We start from the raw sequence: 24,015 nt of genomic DNA, 5'->3' as shown, positions 1-24,015 counted from the left end.
TGAGTTTACGGTGCAAATAAATGAAAGATACTCGTATAAAACAACCCGTGACCTTCTCTTGTGAAGACCAGACATAAGAAAGAGAACAATGGCTAAACACGGCATTAAACTTGCAATGCTCCACCCCGCTGCCAACCGTGGCCCTTTTACGCAGTGAAAAAGTTCAATATTTCCACAAACACACTGGGGAATTACCCAATAATTTATATGTACACTAGATTATTTTTTTGAGGGTGCTGTATTGACGGCCCACGCATCCATCTTGGGACTCCCTCACCGGTGTAAAACATATATTGGAAGCTATTGAAATGCATTTCTTAATGTCTACATTCGTTTTTAGCCACGTTTATTATATTAAAGACATCGTAATGCATACATATTATATTATATGTGAGCAAAACATACAAATAAAACAATATATACCAAAACATTTTCCTTAAAGTATAATTTTTTGAGATTACTAATAGCGCTGTCCCTTTACAACAACACAAATAGTTTTTGTAATTTTGTCCTTGAAACATTTAATTGAAATACTGTAGAATTCCATTCATTCCTATGAAGGACTGTTTCTACCGGGGAGTGGCAATATGGCCGACTAGTGGCTTCACAGCCTCTCAAGGGCCAATGCATATCATCAACAACCCAGGGTTTATATACAGCTTTGAGTCATCTAGTAATTTGAAAGTGAATGTAAAAAGTACATATGGCGCTGCCATTTTGAAACAACTGCGCCATGAAGGTAACACATTTGTTTTAATTTAAGATGGCAAATATCGTGGTTTATCACAGGATTAGAGACCAATTGTTTTACATGAGCATTTTACATGAACAGGTTTATTTCTATGGACGTGTTTTAAGGACGACGTAACGTTGGCAACAAAAGTCCTGGGCGAGGCCGGGGGCTGCGGACTATATTAAATCAAGATAGTTTATGTAAATGTGTGTATAGGTTATCATACTCTTAAAATTATGGTATTGAATACAGCTTGTGACTCACAAAAGCAGTAGGCATTTAACTAGTTTAATATTTCGGCAAAACGAGTGTATCCGAGTTTAGTCTACTATCTAATTTGCGGATGGGATGCCATCTCATGGTTTTAGAAATAAACAGCTATAAACTATATAGATCTCATGTAATGTTAATTATTAACTTCCCTTTAGTATGTGAAATAATGTCATGTTAGGTCTTTGGTATCCTTTAGTCATGTATCCTATCGATTCCATGTTTGTTTACATTTCGGAGGCCATATCTGAACGTCAACAACATCGTTGGATTCATGCTATTTGATATTATTTTATTTAAATCGCTGACTTCTGTTTTTCCACAATAGGAGAACAATCTGGCTATCTGTGAAATATGCTGAGCAACAGTAAACTGCCTTGGATTTTCATCCGCCGTCATTACTGAGAAGGAGCCGATGGAAAACGGCTCTGGGGAGAGCGAAGAAAATATGAATGAAGACCGGTAAATTACCCTGTCATTAGGTTTATCTGTATTGTTAGTTTTATTCATAATGTCGGTGAAATGTGTCCATTTCAAGTGCAGCTGTTCTAATAATTATAAAACAGCGCGAGGTGTGACACAGCTGGGGTGTATTCACTAGGACCCGAACAAGCAAACGGGAAGAGATTTTTCTGAATTTGTCCATTGAGAAACTGTCGTTTTCGTTGCAAAACGTTTTGCTACGGTGTGTTCTAATTCATACACCCCTTTCAGGTACCGTTTTAGCACACCTGCTAGTGATGACTAAAACACTGTCCCGTTCAGTAGCCAAACGTTGCCTATAGAAATGCCACCAGTAGCCTAGAGTCGACGCTATTCCACATGCGTATTGCGTTCCAAAACGTTGCATCTTGCTGAACGCGCCACAAATGTTATTTTTTTTTATACACGGAAGTAGAAGGGAAATACATCTATATATGATCTAACGGGAGGGACCGACCTGTATTTGACCAATAGAAACTCTTGTTTTTTTTTTTTTGCAAAACGTTTCTCTGTTGCTACTGTGTGCACTACTGAATACACGCCTGTTCAGTGGCGTTGATGCACTGCGAGCTCAGCCCGTGAGTGGATGAGTTCAGGCTAGCAAATTGGCTCAACTGTCGGGTCCTTTTATTTTAGAAAAGTTAGCTAAGCAACACATTTCATACATTTTGTCAACTTATTTTGTTCAGAAAAGCTAATTAGTATGTATATATCTACCTGGTTTATGGGTTGTTGTAGGGTCAATATACTGCCAGACAGGTTGGTAGTAGGTACACAGCTACCTGGTTTATGGGTCGATATTAGGGTCAATATACTACCAGACAGGTTGGTAGTAGGTACACAGCTACCTGGTTTATGGGTTGTAGTAGGGTCAATATCCTACCAGACAGGTTGGTAGTAGGTACACAGCTACATGGTTTATGGGTTGTAGTAGGGTCAATATACTACCAGACAGGTTGGTAGTAGGTACACAGCTACCTGGTTTATGGGTTGTAGTAGGGTCAATATACTACCAGACAGGTTGGTAGTAGGTACACAGCTACATGGTTTATGGGTTGTAGTAGGGTCAATATACTACCAGACAGGTTGGTAGTAGGTACACAGCTACATGGTTTATGGGTTGTAGTAGGGTCAATATACTGCCAGACAGGTTGGTAATATGTCGAATGGCAATGGAAGAGTTGGTTAAACTATTAATTTATTACGTTTATTTGAACAGGGACAATGTAGAACAAAAATACAAGTCTCAATTCAACTTGAGAAATGATGGGTTGTAAAGCCTACCAGATTTAGCTAGCAGCTAAATCCATCTGCAGTCCCCAGGCAGGGGAATAACCAAGGCTGGTCCTACAAGGCTGGTCCTACAAGGCTGGTCCTACAGGGCTGGTCCTACAAGGCTGGTCCTACAAGGCTGGTCCTACAGGGCTGGTCCTACAGGGCTGGTCCTACAGGGCTGGTCCTACAGGGCTGGTCCTACAGGGGTGGTCCTACAGGGCTGGTCCTACAGGGCTGGTCCTACAGGGCTGTTCCTACAGGGCTGGTCCTACAGGGCTGGTCCTACAGGGCTGGTCCTACAGGGCTGTTCCTACAGGGCTGGTCCTACAGGGCTGGTCCTACAGGGCTGTTCCTACAGGGCTGGTCCTACAGGGCTGGTCCTACAGGGCTGGTCCTACAGGGCTGGTCCTACAGGGCTGGTCCTACAGGGGTGGTCCTACAGGGCTGGTCCTACAGGGCTGGTTCTACAGGGCTGGTCCTACAGGGCTGGTCCTACAGGGCTGGTTCTACAGGGCTGGTCCTACAGGGCTGGTCCTACAGGGCTGGTCCTACAGGGCTGGTCCTACAGGGCTGGTCCTACAGGGCTGGTTCTACAGGGCTGGTCCTACAGGGCTGGTCCTACAGGGCTGGTCCTACAGGGCTGGTTCTACAGGGCTGGTCCTACAGGGCTGGTCCTACAGGGCTGGTCCTACAGGGCTGGTCCTACAGGGCTGTTCCTACAGGGCTGGTCCTACAGGGCTGGTCCTACAGGGCTGGTCCTACAGGGCTGGTCCTACAGGGCTGTTCCTACAGGGCTGGTCCTACAGGGCTGGTCCTACAGGGCTGTTCCTACAGGGCTGTTCCTACAGGGCTGGTCCTACAGGGCTGGTCCTACAGGGCTGGTCCTACAGGGCTGTTCCTACAGGGCTGGTCCTACAGGGCTGGTCCTACAGGGCTGGTCCTACAGGGCTGGTCCTACAGGGCTGGTCCTACAGGGGGTACCGGTACAGAGTCAATGTGGAGGCTATATACAGGGGATACCGGTACAGAGTCAATGTGGAGGCTATATACAGGGGATACCGGTACAGAGTCAATGTGGAGGCTATGTTCATGAGGTACCAGTACAGAGTCAATGTGGAGGCTATATACAGGATATTACGGTACAGGGTCAATATGGAGACTATATACAGGGTATTACGGTACAGAGTCAATGTGGAGGCTATATACAGGGTGTTCTATAGTCAATGTGGAGGCTATATACAGGGTGTTACGGTACAGAGTCAATGTGGAGGCTATATACAGGGTGTTACGGTACAGAGTCAATGTGGAGGCTATATACAGGGTGTTACGGTACAGAGTCAATGTGGAGGCTATATACAGGGTATTATGGTACAGAGTCAATGTGGAGGCTATATACAAGGTGTTACGGTACAGAGTCAATGTGGAGGCTATATACAGGGTATTACGGTACAGAGTCAATGTGGAGGCTATATACAGGGTGTTACGGTACAGAGTCAATGTGGAGGCTATATACAGGGTGTTACGGTACAGAGTCAATGTGGAGGCTATATACAGGGGGTACCGGTACAGAGTCAATGTGGAGGCTATGTTCATGAGGTACCAGTACAGAGTCAATGTGGAGGCTATGTTCATGAGGTACCAGTACAGAGTCAATGTGGAGGCTATATACAGGATATTACGGTACAGAGTCAATGTGGAGACTATATACAGGGTATTACGGTACAGAGTCAATGTGGAGTCAATGTGGAGGCTATATACAGGGTGTTCTATAGTCAATGTGGAGGCTATATACAGGGTGTTACGGTACAGAGTCAATGTGGAGTCAATGTGGAGGCTATATACAGGGTGTTACGGTACAGAGTCAAAGTGGAGGCTATATACAGGGTGTTACGGTACAGAGTCAATGTGGAGGCTATATACAGGGGATACCGGTACAGAGTCAATGTGGAGGCTATATACAGGGGATACCGGTACAGAGTCAATGTGGAGGCTATGTTCATGAGGTACCAGTACAGAGTCAATGTGGAGGCTATATACAGGATATTACGGTACAGGGTCAATATGGAGACTATATACAGGGTATTACGGTACAGAGTCAATGTGGAGGCTATATACAGGGTGTTCTATAGTCAATGTGGAGGCTATATACAGGGTGTTACGGTACAGAGTCAATGTGGAGGCTATATACAGGGTGTTACGGTACAGAGTCAATGTGGAGGCTATATACAGGGTGTTACGGTACAGAGTCAATGTGGAGGCTATATACAGGGTATTATGGTACAGAGTCAATGTGGAGGCTATATACAAGGTGTTACGGTACAGAGTCAATGTGGAGGCTATATACAGGGTATTACGGTACAGAGTCAATGTGGAGGCTATATACAGGGTGTTACGGTACAGAGTCAATGTGGAGGCTATATACAGGGTGTTACGGTACAGAGTCAATGTGGAGGCTATATACAGGGGGTACCGGTACAGAGTCAATGTGGAGGCTATGTTCATGAGGTACCAGTACAGAGTCAATGTGGAGGCTATGTTCATGAGGTACCAGTACAGAGTCAATGTGGAGGCTATATACAGGATATTACGGTACAGAGTCAATGTGGAGACTATATACAGGGTATTACGGTACAGAGTCAATGTGGAGTCAATGTGGAGGCTATATACAGGGTGTTCTATAGTCAATGTGGAGGCTATATACAGGGTGTTACGGTACAGAGTCAATGTGGAGTCAATGTGGAGGCTATATACAGGGTGTTACGGTACAGAGTCAAAGTGGAGGCTATATACAGGGTGTTACGGTACAGAGTCAATGTGGAGGCTATATAGAAGGTGTTACGGTACAGAGTCAATGTGGAGGCTATATACAGGGTATTACGGTACAGAGTCAATGTGGAGGCTATATACAGGGTGTTACTGTACAGTGTCAATGTGGAGGCTATATACAGGGTGTTACGGTACAGAGTCAATGTGGAGGCTATATTCAGGGGGTACCGGTACAGAGTCAATGTGGAGGCTATATACAGGGTATTACGGTACAGAGTGAATGTGGAGGCTATATACAGGGTGTTACGGTACAGAGTCAATGTGGAGGCTATATACAGGGTGTTACGGTACAGAGTCAATGTGGAGGCTATATACAGGGTGTTACGGTACAGAGTCAATGTGGAGGCTATATACAGGGTGTTACGGTACTGAGTCAATGTGGAGGCTATTTACAGGGTGTTACGGTACAGAGTCAATGTGGAGGCTATATACAGGGTGTTACGGTACTGAGTCAATGTGGAGGCTATATACAGGGTGTTACGGAACTGAGTCAATGTGGAGGCTGTATACAGGGTGTTCCGGTACAGAGTCAATGTGGAGGTTATATACAGGGGGTACCGGTACAGAGTCAATGTGGAGGCTATATATAGGGTGTTACGGTACAGAGTCAATGTGGAGGCTATATACAGGGTGTTATGGTACAGAGTCAATGTGGAGGTTATATACAGGGTGTTACGGTACAGAGTCAATGTGGAGGCTATATACAGGGTGTTACGGTACAGAGTCAATGTGGAGGTTATATACAGGGTGTTACGGTACATCCTCAGAATAGACCTGTATTACTATTATTATTTACTACTATTTTTTTTTTTTTTTTTAACCCTTATTTAGCTAAGCAAGTCAGTTAATAAGAACAAATTCTTATTTTCAATGAAGGCCTAGGAACAGTGGGTTTACGGCCTTGTTCATTGGCAGAACAACAAATGTTTACCTTGTCAGCTCGGGGATTCGATCTTGAAACCTCGGTAACTAGTTGAACGTTCTAACCACTAGGCTACCTGCCGGCCCAATATTACTAGTTATATGGACTTTAATAGGATATTACTAGTAATAGGGAATAGGACTATATTACTAGTGATATGGACTGGAATAGACCTGTATTACTACTGATGTGGACTGGAATAGTTCTATATTACTAGTGATATGGACTGGAATAGACCTTTATTACTAGTGATGTGGACTGGAATAGTTCTATATTACCACTGATGTGGACTGGAATAGTTCTATATTACTAGTGATGTGGACTGGAATAGGACTATATTACTAGTGATATGGACTGGAATAGGACTATATTACTAGTGATATGGACTGGAATAGGACTATATTACTAGTGATATGGACTGGAATAGGACTATATTACTAGTGATATGGAATAGGACTATATTACTAGTGATATGGACTGGAATAGGACTATATTACTAGTGATATGGACTGGAATAGGACTATATTACTAGTGATATGGACTGGAATAGGACTATATTACTAGTGATATGGACTGGAATAGGACTATATTACTAGTGATATGGAATAGGACTATATTACTAGTGATATGGACTGGAATAGGACTATATTACTAGTGATATGGAATAGGACTGTATTACTAGTGATGTGGACTGGAATAGACCTGTATTACTAGTGACATGGACTGGAATAGGACTATATTACTAGTGATGTGGACTGGAATAGGACTACATTACTAGTGATGTGGACTGGAATAGGACTATATTACTAGTGATATGGAATAGGACTGTATTACTAGTGATATGGACTGGAACAGGACTATATTACTAGTGATATGGACTGGAATAGGACTATATTACTAGTGATATGGACTGGAATAGGACTATATTACTAGTGATATGGAATAGGACTGTATTACTAGTGATGTGGACTGGAATAGACCTGTATTACTAGTGACATGGACTGGAATAGGACTATATTACTAGTGATGTGGACTGGAATAGGACTATATTACTAGTGATATGGACTGGAATAGGACTATATTACTAGTGATATGGAATAGGACTGTATTACTAGTGATATGGACTGGAATAGGACTATATTACTAGTGATGTGGACTGGAATAGGACTATATTACTAGTGATATGGACTGTAATAGGACTATATTACTAGTGATATGGACTGGAATAGGACTATATTACTAGTGATATGGACTGGAATAGGACTATATTACTAGTGATGTGGACTGGAATAGGACTATATTACTAGTGATATGGAATAGGACTGTATTACTAGTGATATGGACTGGAATAGGACTATATTATCTCAGTAACTGTTATTAGTTGGTTCCACAGACCTATCATATCTAACTGTTAATATTTGGTCTACAGACCTACTTCCTACTGGTTTTACTGTGTAAAGTTATTTACTAGAATTATTCTAATATTTACCTGAACACTATTCTCTGTGTCTGAAAGGCTTTTGGGAGCAGTATCTCCTGCTCCAAGCCAGCTCTCCTTGAGAAGTGACCACTCCATGGATCGACCAATCACATCTACAAATGGAGATCTCAGGTTTGTACAGTGACCACTCCATGGATATACATTGCCTTCAGAAATTATTCAGATCCCTTGACTTTTTCGACATTTTGTTATGTTACAGCCTCATTATAAAATGCATTTAAAATAAAGAATCTCAGGAATCTACATATAATACCTCATAATGACAAAGCGAAAACAGGTTTTCAGAAATGTTAGCAAATTTAACTTATTTATGTAAGTATTCAGACCCTTTGCTATGAGACCAAAAATTGAGCTCAGATGCATCCTCTTTCCATTGATCATCCTTGAGATGCTTCTACAACTTGATTGGAGTCCACCTTTGGTCAATTCAATTGATTGGACATGATTTGGAAAGGCACACACCTGTCTATATAAGGTCCCACAGTCGACAGTGCATGTGGCCTCCATCATTCTGAAATGGCAAAAGTTTGGAACCACCAATACTCTTCCTAGAGCTGCACGGCCAAACTGAGTAATTGGGGGAAAGGGGCTTTTTCAGGGAGGTGAGCAAGAACCCGATGGTCACTCTGACAAAGCTCTAGAGTTCCTCTGTGGAGATGGGAGAACCTTCCAGATGGACAACCAACCATCTCTGCAGCACTGCACCAATCAGGCCTTTATGGTAGTGGCCAGACAGAAGCCAATCCTCAGTAAAAGGACATGACAGCCCCCCCTGCGGTGAAGCATGGTGGTGGCAGCGTCATGCTGTGGGGATGTTTTCAGCGGCAGGGACTGGGAGACTAGTCAGGATCGAGGCAAACCTGAACGGAGAAAAGGACAGTGGGATCCTTAATGAAAACCTGCTCCAGAGTGGTCAAGACCTCAGACTGGTGCGAATATTTACCTTCCTATTTACCTTCCAACAGGACAATGACTCTAAGCACACAGCCAAGACAATGCAGGAATGGCCTTGGGACGAGTCTCTGAATGTCCTTGAGTGTCCCATCCAGAGCCTGGACTTGAACCCGATCAAACATCTCTGGAGAGACCTGAAAATAGCTGTGCAGCGACGCTCCCCATCCAACCTGATAGAGCTTGAGAAGATCTGCAGAGAAGAATGGGAGAAACTCCCCAAATACAGGTGTGCCAAGCTTGTAACGTCATACCCAAGACTAGAGGCTGTAATCATTGCCAAAGATGCTTCAACAAAGTACTGAGTGAAGGGTCTGAATACTTAAAGTAAATGCGATATTTCAGTTTTATTGCATTTTTTTTTTTTACAAATGAGCAAAAATGTCTAAAACCTTTTTTGATTTGTCATTATGGGGTATTGTGATGTCATTATGGGGTATTGTGATGTCATTATGGGGTATTGTGATGTCATTATGGGGTATTGTGTTTAGATTGATGAGGGGGACAACTATGTAATCAATATTAGTGTAAGGCTGTAACGTAACAAAATGTGGAAAAAGTCAAGGATCCTGAATACTTTCCGAAGGCACCTATCACGTAATAAAATATAGATCTCAGTGACCTCAGTACAGTGACCTCTCCATGGATCCACCTATCACGTAATAAAATATAGATCTCAGTGACCTCAGTACAGTGACCTCTCCAAGGATCCACCTATCACCTTTACAAAGGGAGATCTCAGGTTTGTGTTAAAGCTGCTATTCTATCTGTTTAAATGTATTATTGATTGAGTTCAGTATGTTGTGCTCTAGCGTTATGATAGAAAATACTGTTACTGTACATTATCATTTTGGTTATACTGTACATTTTCCATAACTGACTGGTTGAGAAATATACTTCAGTTATTGTTTCAGATGTACATATAATTCTGTCTTTGTTTAAATCCTCCTTTCCACAGTGTTAATCAGGAGAGGATGTTGTCACCATGTCTGTCCATGAAGAGTGATTCGTCCATGGACAGGCATATTAAGTTTGGAAAAGGTGCCAGGTAAGTGAAGAACCTGACAGACATAACAATCACCTGATGGAAGATTAGTGTTCTACAAACAATGATGAATAAGTAAATGTGGTTCAAAATGAAAGAAAGAATAGCATTTATCATTCATAAACAAAACCCTCCTAATAATGTACAGTAACAGAGACAACGATAAACACCTGCCTCTGATTGAGAACCACTCTAGGCAACCATAGACTTATCTAGACAACTCTACTATACCACAATCCCATAACCTACAAAAACCCCAAGACAAAACACACCACCTAATAAACTCATGTCACACCCTGGCCTGAACAAAATAATAAAGAAAACACAAAATACTAAGACCAGGGAGTGACAATGATATCTATAGCCATTGACTATTGAAGAATATAACTTATAAATAACTCATGAGCTTTGTTCAACTGTCGTACTCCATCAGAACCCAAAATATAAGCTTGTTTTACTTCAATGTTTGTAAACAACTGAATCGTCAACAAACAATGTATGGCTTCATAACATGGTTAAAACTTGGTTAAAACTTCAATTTTGATGTCATATATGGCCAGTCCTGGCATCCATAGCTCCATCCATGAATTTGAGAGTGGTCACCTTTCTCCAACCCCATCCAAAAATTGTTTGCCCCAAAATGTGGCGGGTGTCCGCTTTCTTGTTGTTTCACCTGCAGATTGTCCCTTTAACAGGGGTTGGAATTCCCCTCATTTTAAAGAGGTTGTCAAGCTCTGACCTTAGATAGCTCTGTTTTCTTTATATTTTGGTTAGGTCAGGGTGTGACGAGGGTGGGTATGCTAGTTTTGTATTGTCTAGGGTTTTTGTATGTCCAGGTAATATGTATGTCTATGGTGGCCTGAATTGGTTCCCAATCAGAGGCAGCTGTTTATTGTTGTCTCTGATTGGCAACCTACATTTGATCCCCATTTTCCCTTTTGTGTTTGTGGGTTCTTGTTCTATGTTTAGTTGCCTGTCTGCACTATTCATATTAGCTTCACGGTTTGTTTTGTTATTTTGTTAGTTTGTTCAGTGTTCGTTCCTATAATATAATAAAGAAGAATGTATGCATACCACGCTGCACCTTGGTCTCCTCCTTACAACGATCGTGACAGAAGAACCCACCATAAAAGGACCAAGCAGCGTGATCAGGAGGAATGGACCTGGGAAGAGATACTGGATGGAGCATGACCCTGGACACAGGTGGGGGAGTATTGCCTTCCTAAGGAGGAGATGGAGGCAGCGAAAGCGGATCAGCGATATTACGAGGATAAGTACAAACGAGGCAAGCACGAGAGGCAGCCCCAAAACATTTTTTTGGGGATGAGATTTTTTCACGAGGAGATTGGCTGAGTCAGGTTGGAGACCTGAGCCAACTCCCCATGCTTACCATGGGGAGCGTGTGACTGGTCAGGCACGGTGTTATGCAGAGATGCGCACTGTGTCTCCAGTTCGCATTCATAGCCCGGTGCACTCTATTCCAGCTCCTCGCATTTGCCGGGCTAGAATGGGCATCCATCCAGGAAGGAGGGTGCCGGCTCAGCGCTCCTAGTCTCCAGTATACATCTTTGGACCAGGATATCCTGCTCCGGCTCTGCGTACTGTGTCTTCGCTACGTCTACACAGCCCAGTGCGTCATGTGCCAGCGCCCCGCACTTGCCGGGCTAAAGTAAGCATCCAGCCAGGGCGCGTTATGCCAGCTTTACGCTCCAGACCTCCAGTGCGTATCTACGGCCCAGTATATCCTACGTCCTGTGCCTCCTCCCCGCACTCGCCCTGAGGTGTGTGTCACCAGCCCGGTACCACCAGTGCCGGCACCACGCACCAGGCCTCCAGTGCGCCTCGGCAGTCCAGAGCTTCCGGCGACAGTACCCAGTCCAGAGCTTCCGGCAACAGTACCCAGTCCAGAGCTTCCGGCAACAGTACCCAGTCCAGAGCTTCCGGCAACAGTACCCAGTCCAGAGCTTCCGGCAACAGTACCCAGTCCAGAGCTTCCGGCAACAGTACCCAGTCCAGAGCTTCCGGCAACAGTACCCAGTCCAGAGCTTCCGGCGACAGTACCCAGTCCAGGGCTTCCGGCGACAGTACCCAGTCCAGGGCTTCCGGCAACAGTACCCAGTCCAGAGCTTCCGGCGACAGTACCCAGTCCAGAGCTTCCGGCGACAGTACCCAGTCCAGAGCTTCCGGCGACAGTACCCAGTCCAGAACCTCCAACGACGGGGCCACAGTCCGGGGTCTCCGGCGACGATCCGCTGTACTGTTCTACAAAGGCGGAGGGTTCAGTGTAAAGAGGGGGGGACGGCGTCCAGAACCAGGGCCGCTACTGAGGGTCGAAGTCCACCCAGACCCTCCCCTATAGGTTCAGGATTGCGACCGGGAGTCCACACCGTTGGGGGGGGGGGGGGGGGGTACAGAGTCAATGTGGAGGCTATAAACAGGCTATTACGGTACAGAGTCAATGTGGAGGCTATATACAGGGTGTTACGGTACAGAGTCAATGTGGAGGCTATATACAGGGTGTTACGGTACAGAGTCAAAGTGGAGGCTATATACAGGGTGTTACGGTACAATGTGGAGGCTATATACAAGGTGTTACGGTACAGAGTCAATGTGGAGGCTATATACAGGGTATTACGGTACAGAGTCAATGTGGAGGCTATATTCAGGGGGTACCGGTACAGAGTCAATGTGGAGGCTATATACAGGGTATTACGGTACAGAGTGAATGTGGAGGCTATATACAGGGTGTTACGGTACAGAGTCAATGTGGAGGCTATATACAGGGTGTTACGGTACTGAGTCAATGTGGAGGCTATTTACAGGGTGTTACGGTACAGAGTCAATGTGGAGGCTATATACAGGGTGTTACGGTACTGAGTCAATGTGGAGGCTATATACAGGGTGTTCCGGTACTGAGTCAATGTGGAGGCTATATATAGGGTGTTACGGTACAGAGTCAATGTGGAGGCTATATACAGGGTGTTACGGTACAGAGTCAATGTGGAGGCTATATAGAGAGAGGGAGAGGGATGAGAGAGAGAGGCGAGAAAGAGAGAGGGACGAGAGAGAGAGAGAGGGGGACGAGAGGGGGAAGAGAAATAGAGATGGGGAAGAGAGGATGAGAAAGGAAAGAGAGAAAGAGAGAGTGGTAAGAGAGAGAGAGGGAAGAGAAAGAGAGAGTGGTAAGAGAGAGAGAGGGAAGAGAAAGAGAGAGTGGTAAGAGAGACATGGAAGAGTGTAAATAAACCAGAGTTGTGCAGCATCACCACTATCAAACTGCCCCCCAGAGAGTCTTCTTTCTGACTGCTGATGCAAAGTGGCAGCACACGGTGAAGGCTCCGTATAAAACTACACATGTTGGTGAATCTGGGAACATTTATCAGCCCATTTCCTGACGTAACTAATGTTTCATAACTAAATGTCACAGATACATCATGTGAACGTCTCTAAAAATGAAATACTTTAACATATAACCAAAGCACATTATGTAAATGTATAACTACTTCATATATCTTTAACTATGACTGGTTTCATGTGTTCATCCATGTCTGAATCAGATGTTACTGTCCTTGTTGCAGTTTCTATCCATGGAGGTCTGATCCCTCAAAGCAGATCAAGTTCCTGGTGGATCTCCTGTCTCAAGCAGCAGACTGGGAGGAGAAGACACTGAAGCTGGTATCATCAGTGTGGACTTACAGCACTTTCCCCTTCTGTGAATGGGATGATGATGTTGAGGAATATCAATGTGATTTCCTGCTGGATCTGTACTCACATGTGAAGGACTATGAGACTCAAACAGGCAGGAGTTTCCTTCCAGCATTACAGACAGTTTACCAGTCAGCTCCTGCAGTCTGGTCCATAGACCTCTCAGAGAGAAAGGCCTCCCTCCTCCTAGAAGTGCTGAAACTCCAACCAGAGAAGAAACCAGTAGAGCTGAAGGGCTGGTCAGATGAAGAGAGTGAAGTGAGGAGTTTCCTTCAGTGTCTGCCCCACATCTCACAGCTGAGGTGAGTCTGAACATGTGTAGTGGTTAGTGATTATGTGATGCTAGTAACATTTATACTAAGATTTCAAATGTTACTAAATGTCATACATTTAATTTTTTTATTCATATATTTTTCAAAACATAACAAATGTTGCTGTTGTGTTAGTAACACCAATATTATGGAGTTTAGTCACGTTCATTTATCTTAATTATGTGATGCTAGACATTTGTCTTTTAGAAATCTTGTGGATTTTATGGATCTTACCTTTAAGAATCTGAACGTTTATATTTAGAATATCTAATCTATAAAACCAAATGTCTTGTATATTATGTAACTTTCTCTGTGACATGGTATTATATTTATATATATATGACAGGCAGGTATTCATGTACAGTGAGGTCAAAGTATTGGGACATGGACACATTTGTTATTTTGTCTCTGTACACTTTGGTATGATTCTGAGTTAAAGGTTAAAGGTCAGACTGTCAGCTTTAATTACAGGGCATTTTCACCGTTTAGAAAGTGCTGGAGTACAGAGCCAAAACAACATGAAATGTGTCACTGTCCCCATTATTTTGGACGTCACTGTCTCCTAAATGTCTGATTTCATGTCCCCCATGTTCTGCTGTTTCAGCTGTGGTGATGACAGGTTCTTCCAGACTGTGTGTGAGTCCATCCCTGTGAGGTCCAGAGAGGAGGACCAGCTGTTAGCCTCTCTCCTCCAGGCCTTGGGCTCCACCCTGTCACTGGGAGGAGTGTTACCCAGGAAAACCTGCAGGTCTGTGGGGAGAGTCCTGGGTCTCTGTGCCTCCAGAGTGGACCTCACTCTCACCCCCAGCAAGATCTCTCTCCAAGGAGCCGCACATCTTTTGAGACATGAGTCAAAGCTCCACAAGCTCAGGTATGTTCAGGAAGACAGCTTTTACAGGTCTATTGAATAGTTGATTCTCCTACTGAGTATTTATCTGACGAGGTGTCTCTGTTTCAAGTGACTTGCGTTTTGTCTTTTCATTCCAGGCTGAGTGTGGGTGTGGCAGTGAAACTGTCCAGACTGGTTAGGAGGACAGGGAGAGGTGCTACTCCACTGACTGTCCCAGAACTCTCCCTGGTCCTAAAGAGCAGCCAGCCACCAGAGAGAGTGTTATCCAGGGCTCTGAGTAGTGTGGCGTCCCTGCTGAGACTCTGGAGAGTTCAGTGTCTGGACCTGACTGACTTCTGCATCCAGGGTCACTCTCTCATCACACTGCTGTGTCACCAGGGACCTCTCTCTCTCAGGTCAGTCTGAAGCTGATGTTTTTTAAAAGTAGAAATAGTAACATCATTCATGTGTTTTTCTTCATATTTCTGACTACCTGTATGTTCCAACCTCCTAGACTGAATTCTGACACTCTGCAGCAGCTGGCTGTAGTTGTCTATGAAGCTCAGGACAAGGACTTGACTCAGTGGTTCCTGGAGAAGGTTGGTGGAGACCTGACCTCCTGCAGGCTGGACTGGGAAGTGCTTCTCTCTCTGCTGCAGCATTCAACCCACAACATCACTGTGGACCTCAGGAAGAACCGGCTCCTAGAGAAGAACAGCTCAGATCTTCTCCCCTTTCTGGGAAGGGTTATTCTCAAGAGGTGAGAGAACTTCTTTCTCTGTTCAGACTTTCTAGAAATAATAAAATAACTATTTGTATCCAGTGACATGTTGCTCTGAGTTTGCCTCTGTAATATCATTAGGGTTATAGTCAAGAGGTGGGAGACCTTGTTTCAATATTTATAGTCTTTAATTATTAATGTTCTATCCAGCCAGTTGTTACTATGTGACTTATCCTTTATAAAACCTTGACATAACCACAACAATCCTTTCTCCATGTTTGTTCAGGTCCAGTTCCAGCTTTGTAAAGTCCACCATCAGACAGATCTATGACAGTAGAGACAGTGACTGTGTGTCCAGTTTGTTGAGGTCTTCAGACCATTGGATCAACCTGAACAGCAGAGAGCTGGACAGAGTGGACTGTACTGCTCTGTGTTTTACCCTGCAGCACAGCCACCAAGTCAAAGTCAACCTGCTGTGGACCTCCATACCACCGGGGGAGATAGAGAGCATCCTGCCTCTTCTGGACAGTGTCTCCCAACTCAGGTTTAGTTGGCACTCGTTGACCCTGCTAGAATGGATATAACTATGAGGCTTTCCACTTCCTGACTGATTTAACCTCTAACCCTAACCATAGTGTAATGTACTAACCTTAACCTCGGCTAGGGGCGGAATTGAAGGGGAACTCCTGGGAGTTGACCTGACTAACAGAGTTGTAGTGTGTTTATCAGTGTTTTAATGTGTGATGGTGTGTAAATAAGTCTCTCTCTGTCTCTCTGTAGTGTTGACAGGAGGTTACTGCTGAGTTTCCTCCAGTGCTGTGCTGCCTCTCAGATCCAGCAGGGAGCACCATCATCACCACCAACAGCAGTGTGGCTGCTCAGGTCTCTGCACTACAGACTGGACTTCTCCTGCTCCTCCTCTGTGGACCTGTCAGCTCAGGACCAGGAGAAGGCTCTGTGTCTGACCACTGACCATTGCAGGGCCATCAACTCTGTTCTGAAGCAGAACCAACACGGCACCCAGCTGGTTCAGAACCAGGTCCAGCTCATCCTAAGAGACTGTGAGGTGGAGGACAGAGCACTGAGGGAGCTGCTTCCCATCCTGAATATTGTCAAGCTGAGGTTAGACACACAAAAACAAACATTTGACCAACTGGTTTATCAGTAGGAGTTAGACCTACTCTGTGTCATAATGTTGTCTCTGCTTCTTGTCCTCTCAGCCCCAGCAAAGCTCTGCTACTTCAGCTGCTGGACCTTGTGTGTGAGGGGATTGAAGAGGGGCTGCTGAGTCACGCAGAGTCCCTTTGCAGAGCCCTGGATGGGGAGCTGGACCTCAGTGAGACCAGGCTGGACCAGAAGGCCTGTGGATCTCTGGCCATGGTTCTGGAACACTCAGAGGGTCTGTCAGAACTGGACCTCAGCCACTGTCAACTCACAGACCACCAGCTACAGCCCCTGATCACACACCTGCATAAAGTACAAGTCCTGGAGTGAGTGGCTTTCACTGTGTGTGTGTGTGTGTGTGTGTGTGTGTGTGTGTGTGTGTGTGTGTGTGTGTGTGTGTGTGTGTGTGTGTGTGTGTGTGTGTGTGTGTGTGTGTGTGTGACACTAGATGACAAATGTCTGACCACTCGTTCTCTCTCTCTCTGTCTTTCTCTCTCTCTCTCTCTCTCTCTTGCTCTCTCTCTGTCTTTCTCTGTCTCTCTTTCTCTCTCTGTCTTTCTCTCTCTTGCTCTCTCTCTTGCTCTCTGTCTCTCTCTCTCGCGCTGTCTCCCTCTCTGTCTCCCTCTCTGTCTCTGTCTCTCTCTTTCTCTCTCTCTCTCTCTCTCTCTCTCTCTCTCTCTCTCTCTCTCTCTCTCTCTCAGCCTGAGCCACAATGACATCACTGATGCTCTGACTGACAGAATACTCCAACTGGTCTCTACCAACACTTCAATACACACCGTACGGTAAGGGTGTGTGTGATGGTGAGCAGAGCATGTGTGTGAGATCATATGGGTGAGTCTGTTTCTGGGGGCAACTGTTGGAGGATGGAGATGCGTTGTCTAATGATGTAATAATGATTCATAATAATCATGTTCTATAGACTCTTCAACAACAGAATCCAGGACAGAAGACCCTTCCTGACAGACAAGAGGTTTGAGATCTGATGAAACAACATCAGGTATTAGTTCAGGAAGAGAAGGCTGAATCCAGGACAGAAGATCCTTCCTGACAGACAAGAGATTTGACATCTGGTGAAGATAATGCTGTATAATAACAGGATAATGTGGTCAATGTAGAAGGCTGGTTCGACATCTGGTGATGATAATGTTGTATAATAACAGGATAATGTGGTCAATGTAGAAGGCTGGTTTGACATCTGCTGAAGATAATGTTGTATAATAACAGGATAATGTGGTCAATGTAGAAGGCTGGTTTGACATCTGGTGATGATAATGTTGTATAATAACAGGATAATGTGGTCAATGTAGAAGGCTGGTTTGACATCTGGTGATGATAATGTTGTATAATAACAGGATAATGTGGTCAATGTAGAAGGCTGGTTTGACATCTGGTGATGATAATGTTGTATAATAACAGGATAATGTGGTCAATGTAGAAGGCAGGTTTGAGATCTGGTGAAGATAATGCTGTATAATAACAGGATAATGTGGTCAATGTAGAAGGCTGGTTTTACATCTGGTGAAGATAATGCTGTATAATAACAGGATAATGTGGTCAATGTAGAAGGCTGGTTTTACATCTGGTGAAGATAATGTTGTATAATAACAGGATAATGTGGAACATAAACTTATGGAACATTTTAATACAAAAGACACACAACAAACTGGTTGTTCCAGCTGTAACAGTCCGATCATGTGTAAACTACAGTCAACAGACTCATTAAACAGATTCTCTGCTACTTTTTGGCTACTTTTTAGCCAGTGGTGCTGGCTACTAGTACCGGTACCCCCGGAATATTGTCTCCACATTGACTCTGTACTGTTAACCCCCTGTATATAACCTCCACATTGACTCTGTGCCGTAACACCCTGTATATAGCCTCCACATTGACTCTGTGCCGTAACACCCTGTATATAGCCTCCACATTGACTCTGTACCGGTAACCCCTGTATATAGCCTCCACATTGACTCTGTACCGTAATACCCTGTATATAGTCTCCACATTGACTCTGTACCGGTAACCCCTGTATATAGCCTCCACATTAACTCTGTACCGGTACCCCTGTATACAGCCTCCACATTGACTCTGTACCGGTAACCCCTGTATATAGCCTCCACATTGACTCTGTACCGTAACACCCTGTATATAGCCTCCACATTGACTCTGTACCGGTAACCCCTGTATATAGCCTCCACATTGACTCTGTACCGTAATACCCTGTATATAGTCTCCACATTGACTCTGTACCGGTAACCCCTGTATATAGCCTCCACATTAACTCTGTACCGGTACCCCCTGTGTATAGTCTCCACATTGACTCTGTACCGGTAACCCCTGTATATAGCCTCCACATTAACTCTGTACCGGTACCCCTGTATATAGCCTCCACATTGACTCTGTACCGGTAACCCCTGTATATAGCCTCCACATTGACTCTGTACCGTAACACCCTGTATATAGCCTCCACATTGACTCTGTACCGGTAACCCCTGTATATAGCCTCCACATTGACTCTGTACCGTAATACCCTGTATATAGTCTCCACATTGACTCTGTACCGGTAACCCCTGTATATAGCCTCCACATTGACTCTGTACCAAAACACCCTGTATATAGCCTCCACATTGACTCTGTACCGGTAACCCCTGTATATAGCCTCCACATTGACTCTGTACCGTAATACCCTGTATATAGTCTCCACATTGACTCTGTACCGGTAACCCCTGTATATAGCCTCCACATTGACTCTGTACCAAAACACCCTGTATATAGCCTCCACATTGACTCTGTACCGGTAACCCCTGTATATAGCCTCCACATTGACTCTGTACCGTAATACCCTGTATATAGTCTCCACATTGACTCTGTACCGGTAACCCCTGTATATAGCCTCGCTGTTGTTATTTCCTTCTGCTATTTAATCATTTGTTTTTCTTATCGCTTACTTTTATTTTGGTATTTTCTTAAAACTGCATTGTTGGTTAAGTGCTTGTAAGGTTCTACATGTTGTATTCATCATTTCACTGTAAGTCCTACACCTGTATTCATGTGACTAATAAAGTTTGATTTGATTATCAGTTGATGATGTCTTTCTTTCCTTTTGTTTCCATAACAACCAGGTGTTGTAAATTACCTCAGGCTAGAAACACTATAGCACATCTGACAATTGTTAAATGTGTTGGGACTCGTCTATTTCAAAATAAAATTAAACAAAAACGTTTTAAGTCTTTTCTGATATCAAAACAGAAAAACCTCCCAAATGTTTAAATTTTTTGACCATTTAAATCATTTATGAATATTTTGTTTGTGTTTTTAATAAATTTCCCATGATGCACATGATTGGTGTTTGTCACAGTGTTTTCTCTAAAGGTTGAAATCATTACTAGTAAACACTAAATAATCACTTTCAAGTTATTGCTGGTATGAACGCGATCCCACCCCAAATGTGTTTCTTTTCATGACGATGTAAAAGTTGTTTGTTGAAGACATCTCCTCCTCTGATAGGCAGATCTCGGGAAAGCCGGACCCGCCCATTTACCAGGATGCACCATATTAGGTCAATGATGTCAAAGGAATCTCCTTTTGGAACGTTCCATTTCTTGGAAACATAGAAGTTCTAACTTGTTTTCTTTACCGATAAATGCCAGGTAAATTACATATTCAAATAAATCAAACTTTATTAGTCACATGCGCCGAATACAACAAGTGTAGACTTTACGGCGAAATGCTGATTTACAAGCCCTTAACCAACAGTGCAGTTCAAGAAGCAGAAAATATTTACCAAGTAGGCTAACATAAAAAGTAAAACAATAACAAAAACGAGGCTATATACAGGGGGCACCGGTACCGGGTCAGTGTGCAGGGGTACAGGCTAGTTGAGGCTATATACAGGGGGCAACGGCAGGGGTACAGGCTAGTTGAGGCTAATGTGCAGGTGCAGGGGTACAGGCTAGTTGAGGCTATATACAGGGGGCACCGGTACCGGGTCAGTGTGCAGGGGTACAGGCTAGTTGAGGCTATATACAGGGGGCACCGGTACCGGGTCAGTGTGCAGGGGTACAGGCTAGTTGAGGCTATATACAGGGGGCACCGGTACCGGGTCAGTGTGCAGGGGTACAGGCTAGTTGAGGCTATATACAGGGGGCACCGGTACCGGGTCAGTGTGCAGGGGTACAGGCTAGTTGAGGCTATATACAGGGGGCACCGGTACCGGGTCAGTGTGCAGGGGTACAGGCTAGTTGAGGCTATATACAGGGGGCACCGGTACCGGGTCAGTGTGCAGGGGTACAGGCTAGTTGAGGCTATATACAGGGGGCACCGGTACCGGGTCAGTGTGCGGGGGTACAGGTTAGTTGAGGTAATATACAGCCCACACCAGGGTTTCTCTAGAGAATGTAGCCTTTATACAGCCCACACCAGGGTTTCTCTAGACAATGTAGCCTATATATAGCCTACACCAGGGTTTCTCTAGAGAATGTAGCCTTTATACAGCCCACACCAGGGTTTCTCTAGAGAATGTAGCCTTTATATAGCCCACACCAGGGTTTCTCTAGAGAATGTAGCCTATATGCAGCCCACACCAGGGTTTCTCTAGAGAATGTAGCCTATATACAGCCCACACCTGGGTTTCTCTAGAGAATATGGCCTTTATACAGCCCACACCAGGGTTTCTCTAGAGATTATGGCCTTTATACAGCCCACACCAGGGTTTCTCTAGAGAATGTAGCCTATATGCAGCCCACACCAGGGATTCTCTAGAGAATGTAGCCTATATACAGCCCACACCTGGGTTTCTCTAGAGAATATGGCCTTTATACAGCCCACACCAGGGTTTCTCTAGAGATTATGGCCTTTATATAGCCCACACCAGGGTTTCTCTAGAGAATGTAGCCTATATACAGCCTACACCAGGGTTTCTCTAGAGAATGTAGCCTATATGCAGCCCACACCAGGGTTTCTCTAGAGAATGTAGCCTATATACAGCCCACACCATGGTGTCTCTAGAGAATGTAGCCTATATACAGCCTACACCAGGGTTTATCTCGAGAATGTAGCCTATATACAGCCTACACCAGGGTTTATCTAGAGAATGTAGCCTATATACAGCCCACACCATGGTTCCTGCCCCAGAATCGCATTGTGGGCATTCTTAAATGTACAGCCTAACCGATGGATTTGAAATGGAAATTGGGTATCAGCCCAATCAGTGACACCAACAGAACCAGTTATTTGGTGAAATTACATAAATATTACTGTCTTAGAATTTATACAGCAACATGCCAACATTGTTTAGCATTATATTGTCCAATTGGGGCATTTTTCACTATATTTATTGGGTTGCATCAGTTACATTGGGGGACTTTTATTTTGAAGGCGAACTGCCGATTCCACTATTGCTGCTCACGCCACACTGGTCCACTGATCCACATCGGAATGAAACCTGCGAGTCTCCGCTGTCCGCTCAGTCTGTAACATTCGACAACGTTTGGCGACTGAATATTGCCCTGGGGTGCATTCATCAGGAACCAAACGGAAACAAACTGTCAGAAACAGGAAGGGAATAACCTGAACTTTTTCAGTGAGAAACGCTCGTTTCTGATGCAAAACATTTTGTTACGATCTGCACGATTGAATACACCCATGGAAAGTATGAGACAGGCTTTCCTGCTGGTGATAACTACAACATTTTCAAAAAATTGTTGAATGTTGCCATTAAAAATGACAAGAATAGAGCTAAAGTGATTTCTTATTTTAAATGTCCGAGGCATATTTGGCCTTCACAGTGTATTTGATGTCTGAAAGTTCAAAAACGTTGCGTCTTGCTCAACCGATAATGTTTTTATACATGGAAGTATAAGTGAAAGTAAAATAGGTCAGGGGTCAGGGGTCAGGGGTCACTGCAGAAGCAAACAACTAGTAGATTTAGTTGTCTATAGGAAATGCCAGCACATTTACATTCTAGGAGATTTAGTTGTCTATATGAATCGACAACATATTTACAGTCTAGTAGATTTAGTTGTCAATAGGAAATGACAACACATTTACAGTCTAGTAGATTTAGTTGTCAATAGGAAATGACAACACATTTACAGTCTAGTAGATTTAGTTGTCTAAAGGAATAGCCGACACATTTACAGTCTAGTAGATTTAGTTGTCAATAGGAAATGACAATATATTTACAGTCTAGTAGACTTACAGTGCCTTGCGAAAGTATTATATATATATAAATTATATATAATTTTGCACGCCCAATTTTTCAGTTTTTGATTTGTTAAAAAAGTTTGAAATATTCAATAAATGTCGTTCCACTTCATGATTGTGTCCCACTTGTTGTTGATTCTTCACAACAAAATACAGTTTTATATCTTTATGTTTGAAGCCTGAAATGTGGCAAAAGGTCGCAAAGTTCAAGGGGGCCGAATATTTTCGCAAGGCACTGTATGTATATATATGGTCTATAAGAAATGACAACACATTTACAGTTTAGTATATTTAGTTTACTATAGGAAATAACAACACACTTCCAGTCTAGTAGATTTAGTTGTCTGTAGGAAATGAAAAGACATTTATAGTCTAGTAGATTTAGTATCAATAGGAAATTACAACACATTTACAGTCTAGTAGATTTAGTTGTCAATAGGAATTGACAACACACTTACAGTCTAGTAGATGTAGTTGTCTATAGGAAATGCCAGCACATTTACATTTTAGTAGATTTAGTTGTAAATATAAAATGACAAGACATTTACAGTCTAGTAGATTTAGATGTTTTCGGAAATGCAGACACATTTACGGTAGAGTAGATTTAGTTGTCTGTTGGCAATGCCGACACATTAACAGTCTAGTAGATTTAAATGTCAATAGGAAATGACAATATGTTTACAGTCCAGTAGATGTAGTTGTCAATAGGAAATGATAAGACATTTACAGTCTAGTAGATGTAGTTGTCTATAGGAATTGCCAAAACATTTGCAGGCTAGTAGATTTAGTGGTCTATAGGAAATTCCAACACACCTAGTCTCGTAGATTTAGTTGTCTTTTGGAAATGCCAACACATTTACAGTCTAGTGGATTTAGATTTCTAAAGGAAATGCCGACACATTTACAGTCTAGCAGATTTAGTTGACTGTAGGCAATGCTGACACTTTTACCTTCTGGTAGATTTAGTTGTCAATAGGAAATGACAATATGTTTACAGTCTAGTAAATTTAGTTGTCTATAGGAAATGCCAGCACATTTACAGTTTAGTAGATTTAGTTGTAAATATAAAATGAC

At 43.5% G+C, this 24,015-nt stretch overlaps 1 protein-coding gene across 1 annotated transcript; it reads left to right on the top strand.

Moving 5' to 3' along the window:
- The first annotated feature begins 590 nt into the window (after positions 1-590).
- LOC139395353 (uncharacterized) lies at positions 591-18,478 on the top strand. Its single transcript, XM_071142920.1, has 13 exons — positions 591-739; positions 1,332-1,465; positions 8,026-8,121; positions 9,920-10,009; positions 13,585-14,013; positions 14,627-14,893; positions 15,010-15,267; positions 15,366-15,611; positions 15,859-16,116; positions 16,353-16,694; positions 16,793-17,062; positions 17,438-17,521; positions 17,659-18,478. The coding sequence occupies exons 2-13, from the start codon at positions 1,419-1,421 to the stop codon at positions 17,720-17,722; spliced, it is 2,451 nt and encodes an 816-aa protein (XP_070999021.1). The 5' UTR covers positions 591-739; positions 1,332-1,418; the 3' UTR covers positions 17,723-18,478.
- The last annotated feature ends 5,537 nt before the right edge of the window (positions 18,479-24,015 follow it).

Source organism: Oncorhynchus clarkii, unplaced genomic scaffold, assembly GCF_045791955.1.
Source record: "Oncorhynchus clarkii lewisi isolate Uvic-CL-2024 unplaced genomic scaffold, UVic_Ocla_1.0 unplaced_contig_1467_pilon_pilon, whole genome shotgun sequence".
Classification (NCBI taxonomy): Eukaryota; Metazoa; Chordata; class Actinopteri; order Salmoniformes; family Salmonidae; genus Oncorhynchus; species Oncorhynchus clarkii.
Note: the sequence above shows the minus strand (reverse complement) of the source record. Positions and strands in the feature narration are given on the sequence as shown.

Bases quoted from the DNA above. Each gene is read 5' to 3' on its own strand.
- LOC139395353 (XM_071142920.1), top strand. From the start codon at position 1,419: ATGGAAAACGGCTCTGGGGAGAGCGAAGAAAATATGAATGAAGACCG. The intron at 15,612-15,858 runs GTGAGAGAACTT...ATGTTTGTTCAG, and splicing joins GGAAGGGTTATTCTCAAGAG to GTCCAGTTCCAGCTTTGTAA. The intron at 17,522-17,658 runs GTAAGGGTGTGT...CATGTTCTATAG, and splicing joins ACTTCAATACACACCGTACG to ACTCTTCAACAACAGAATCC.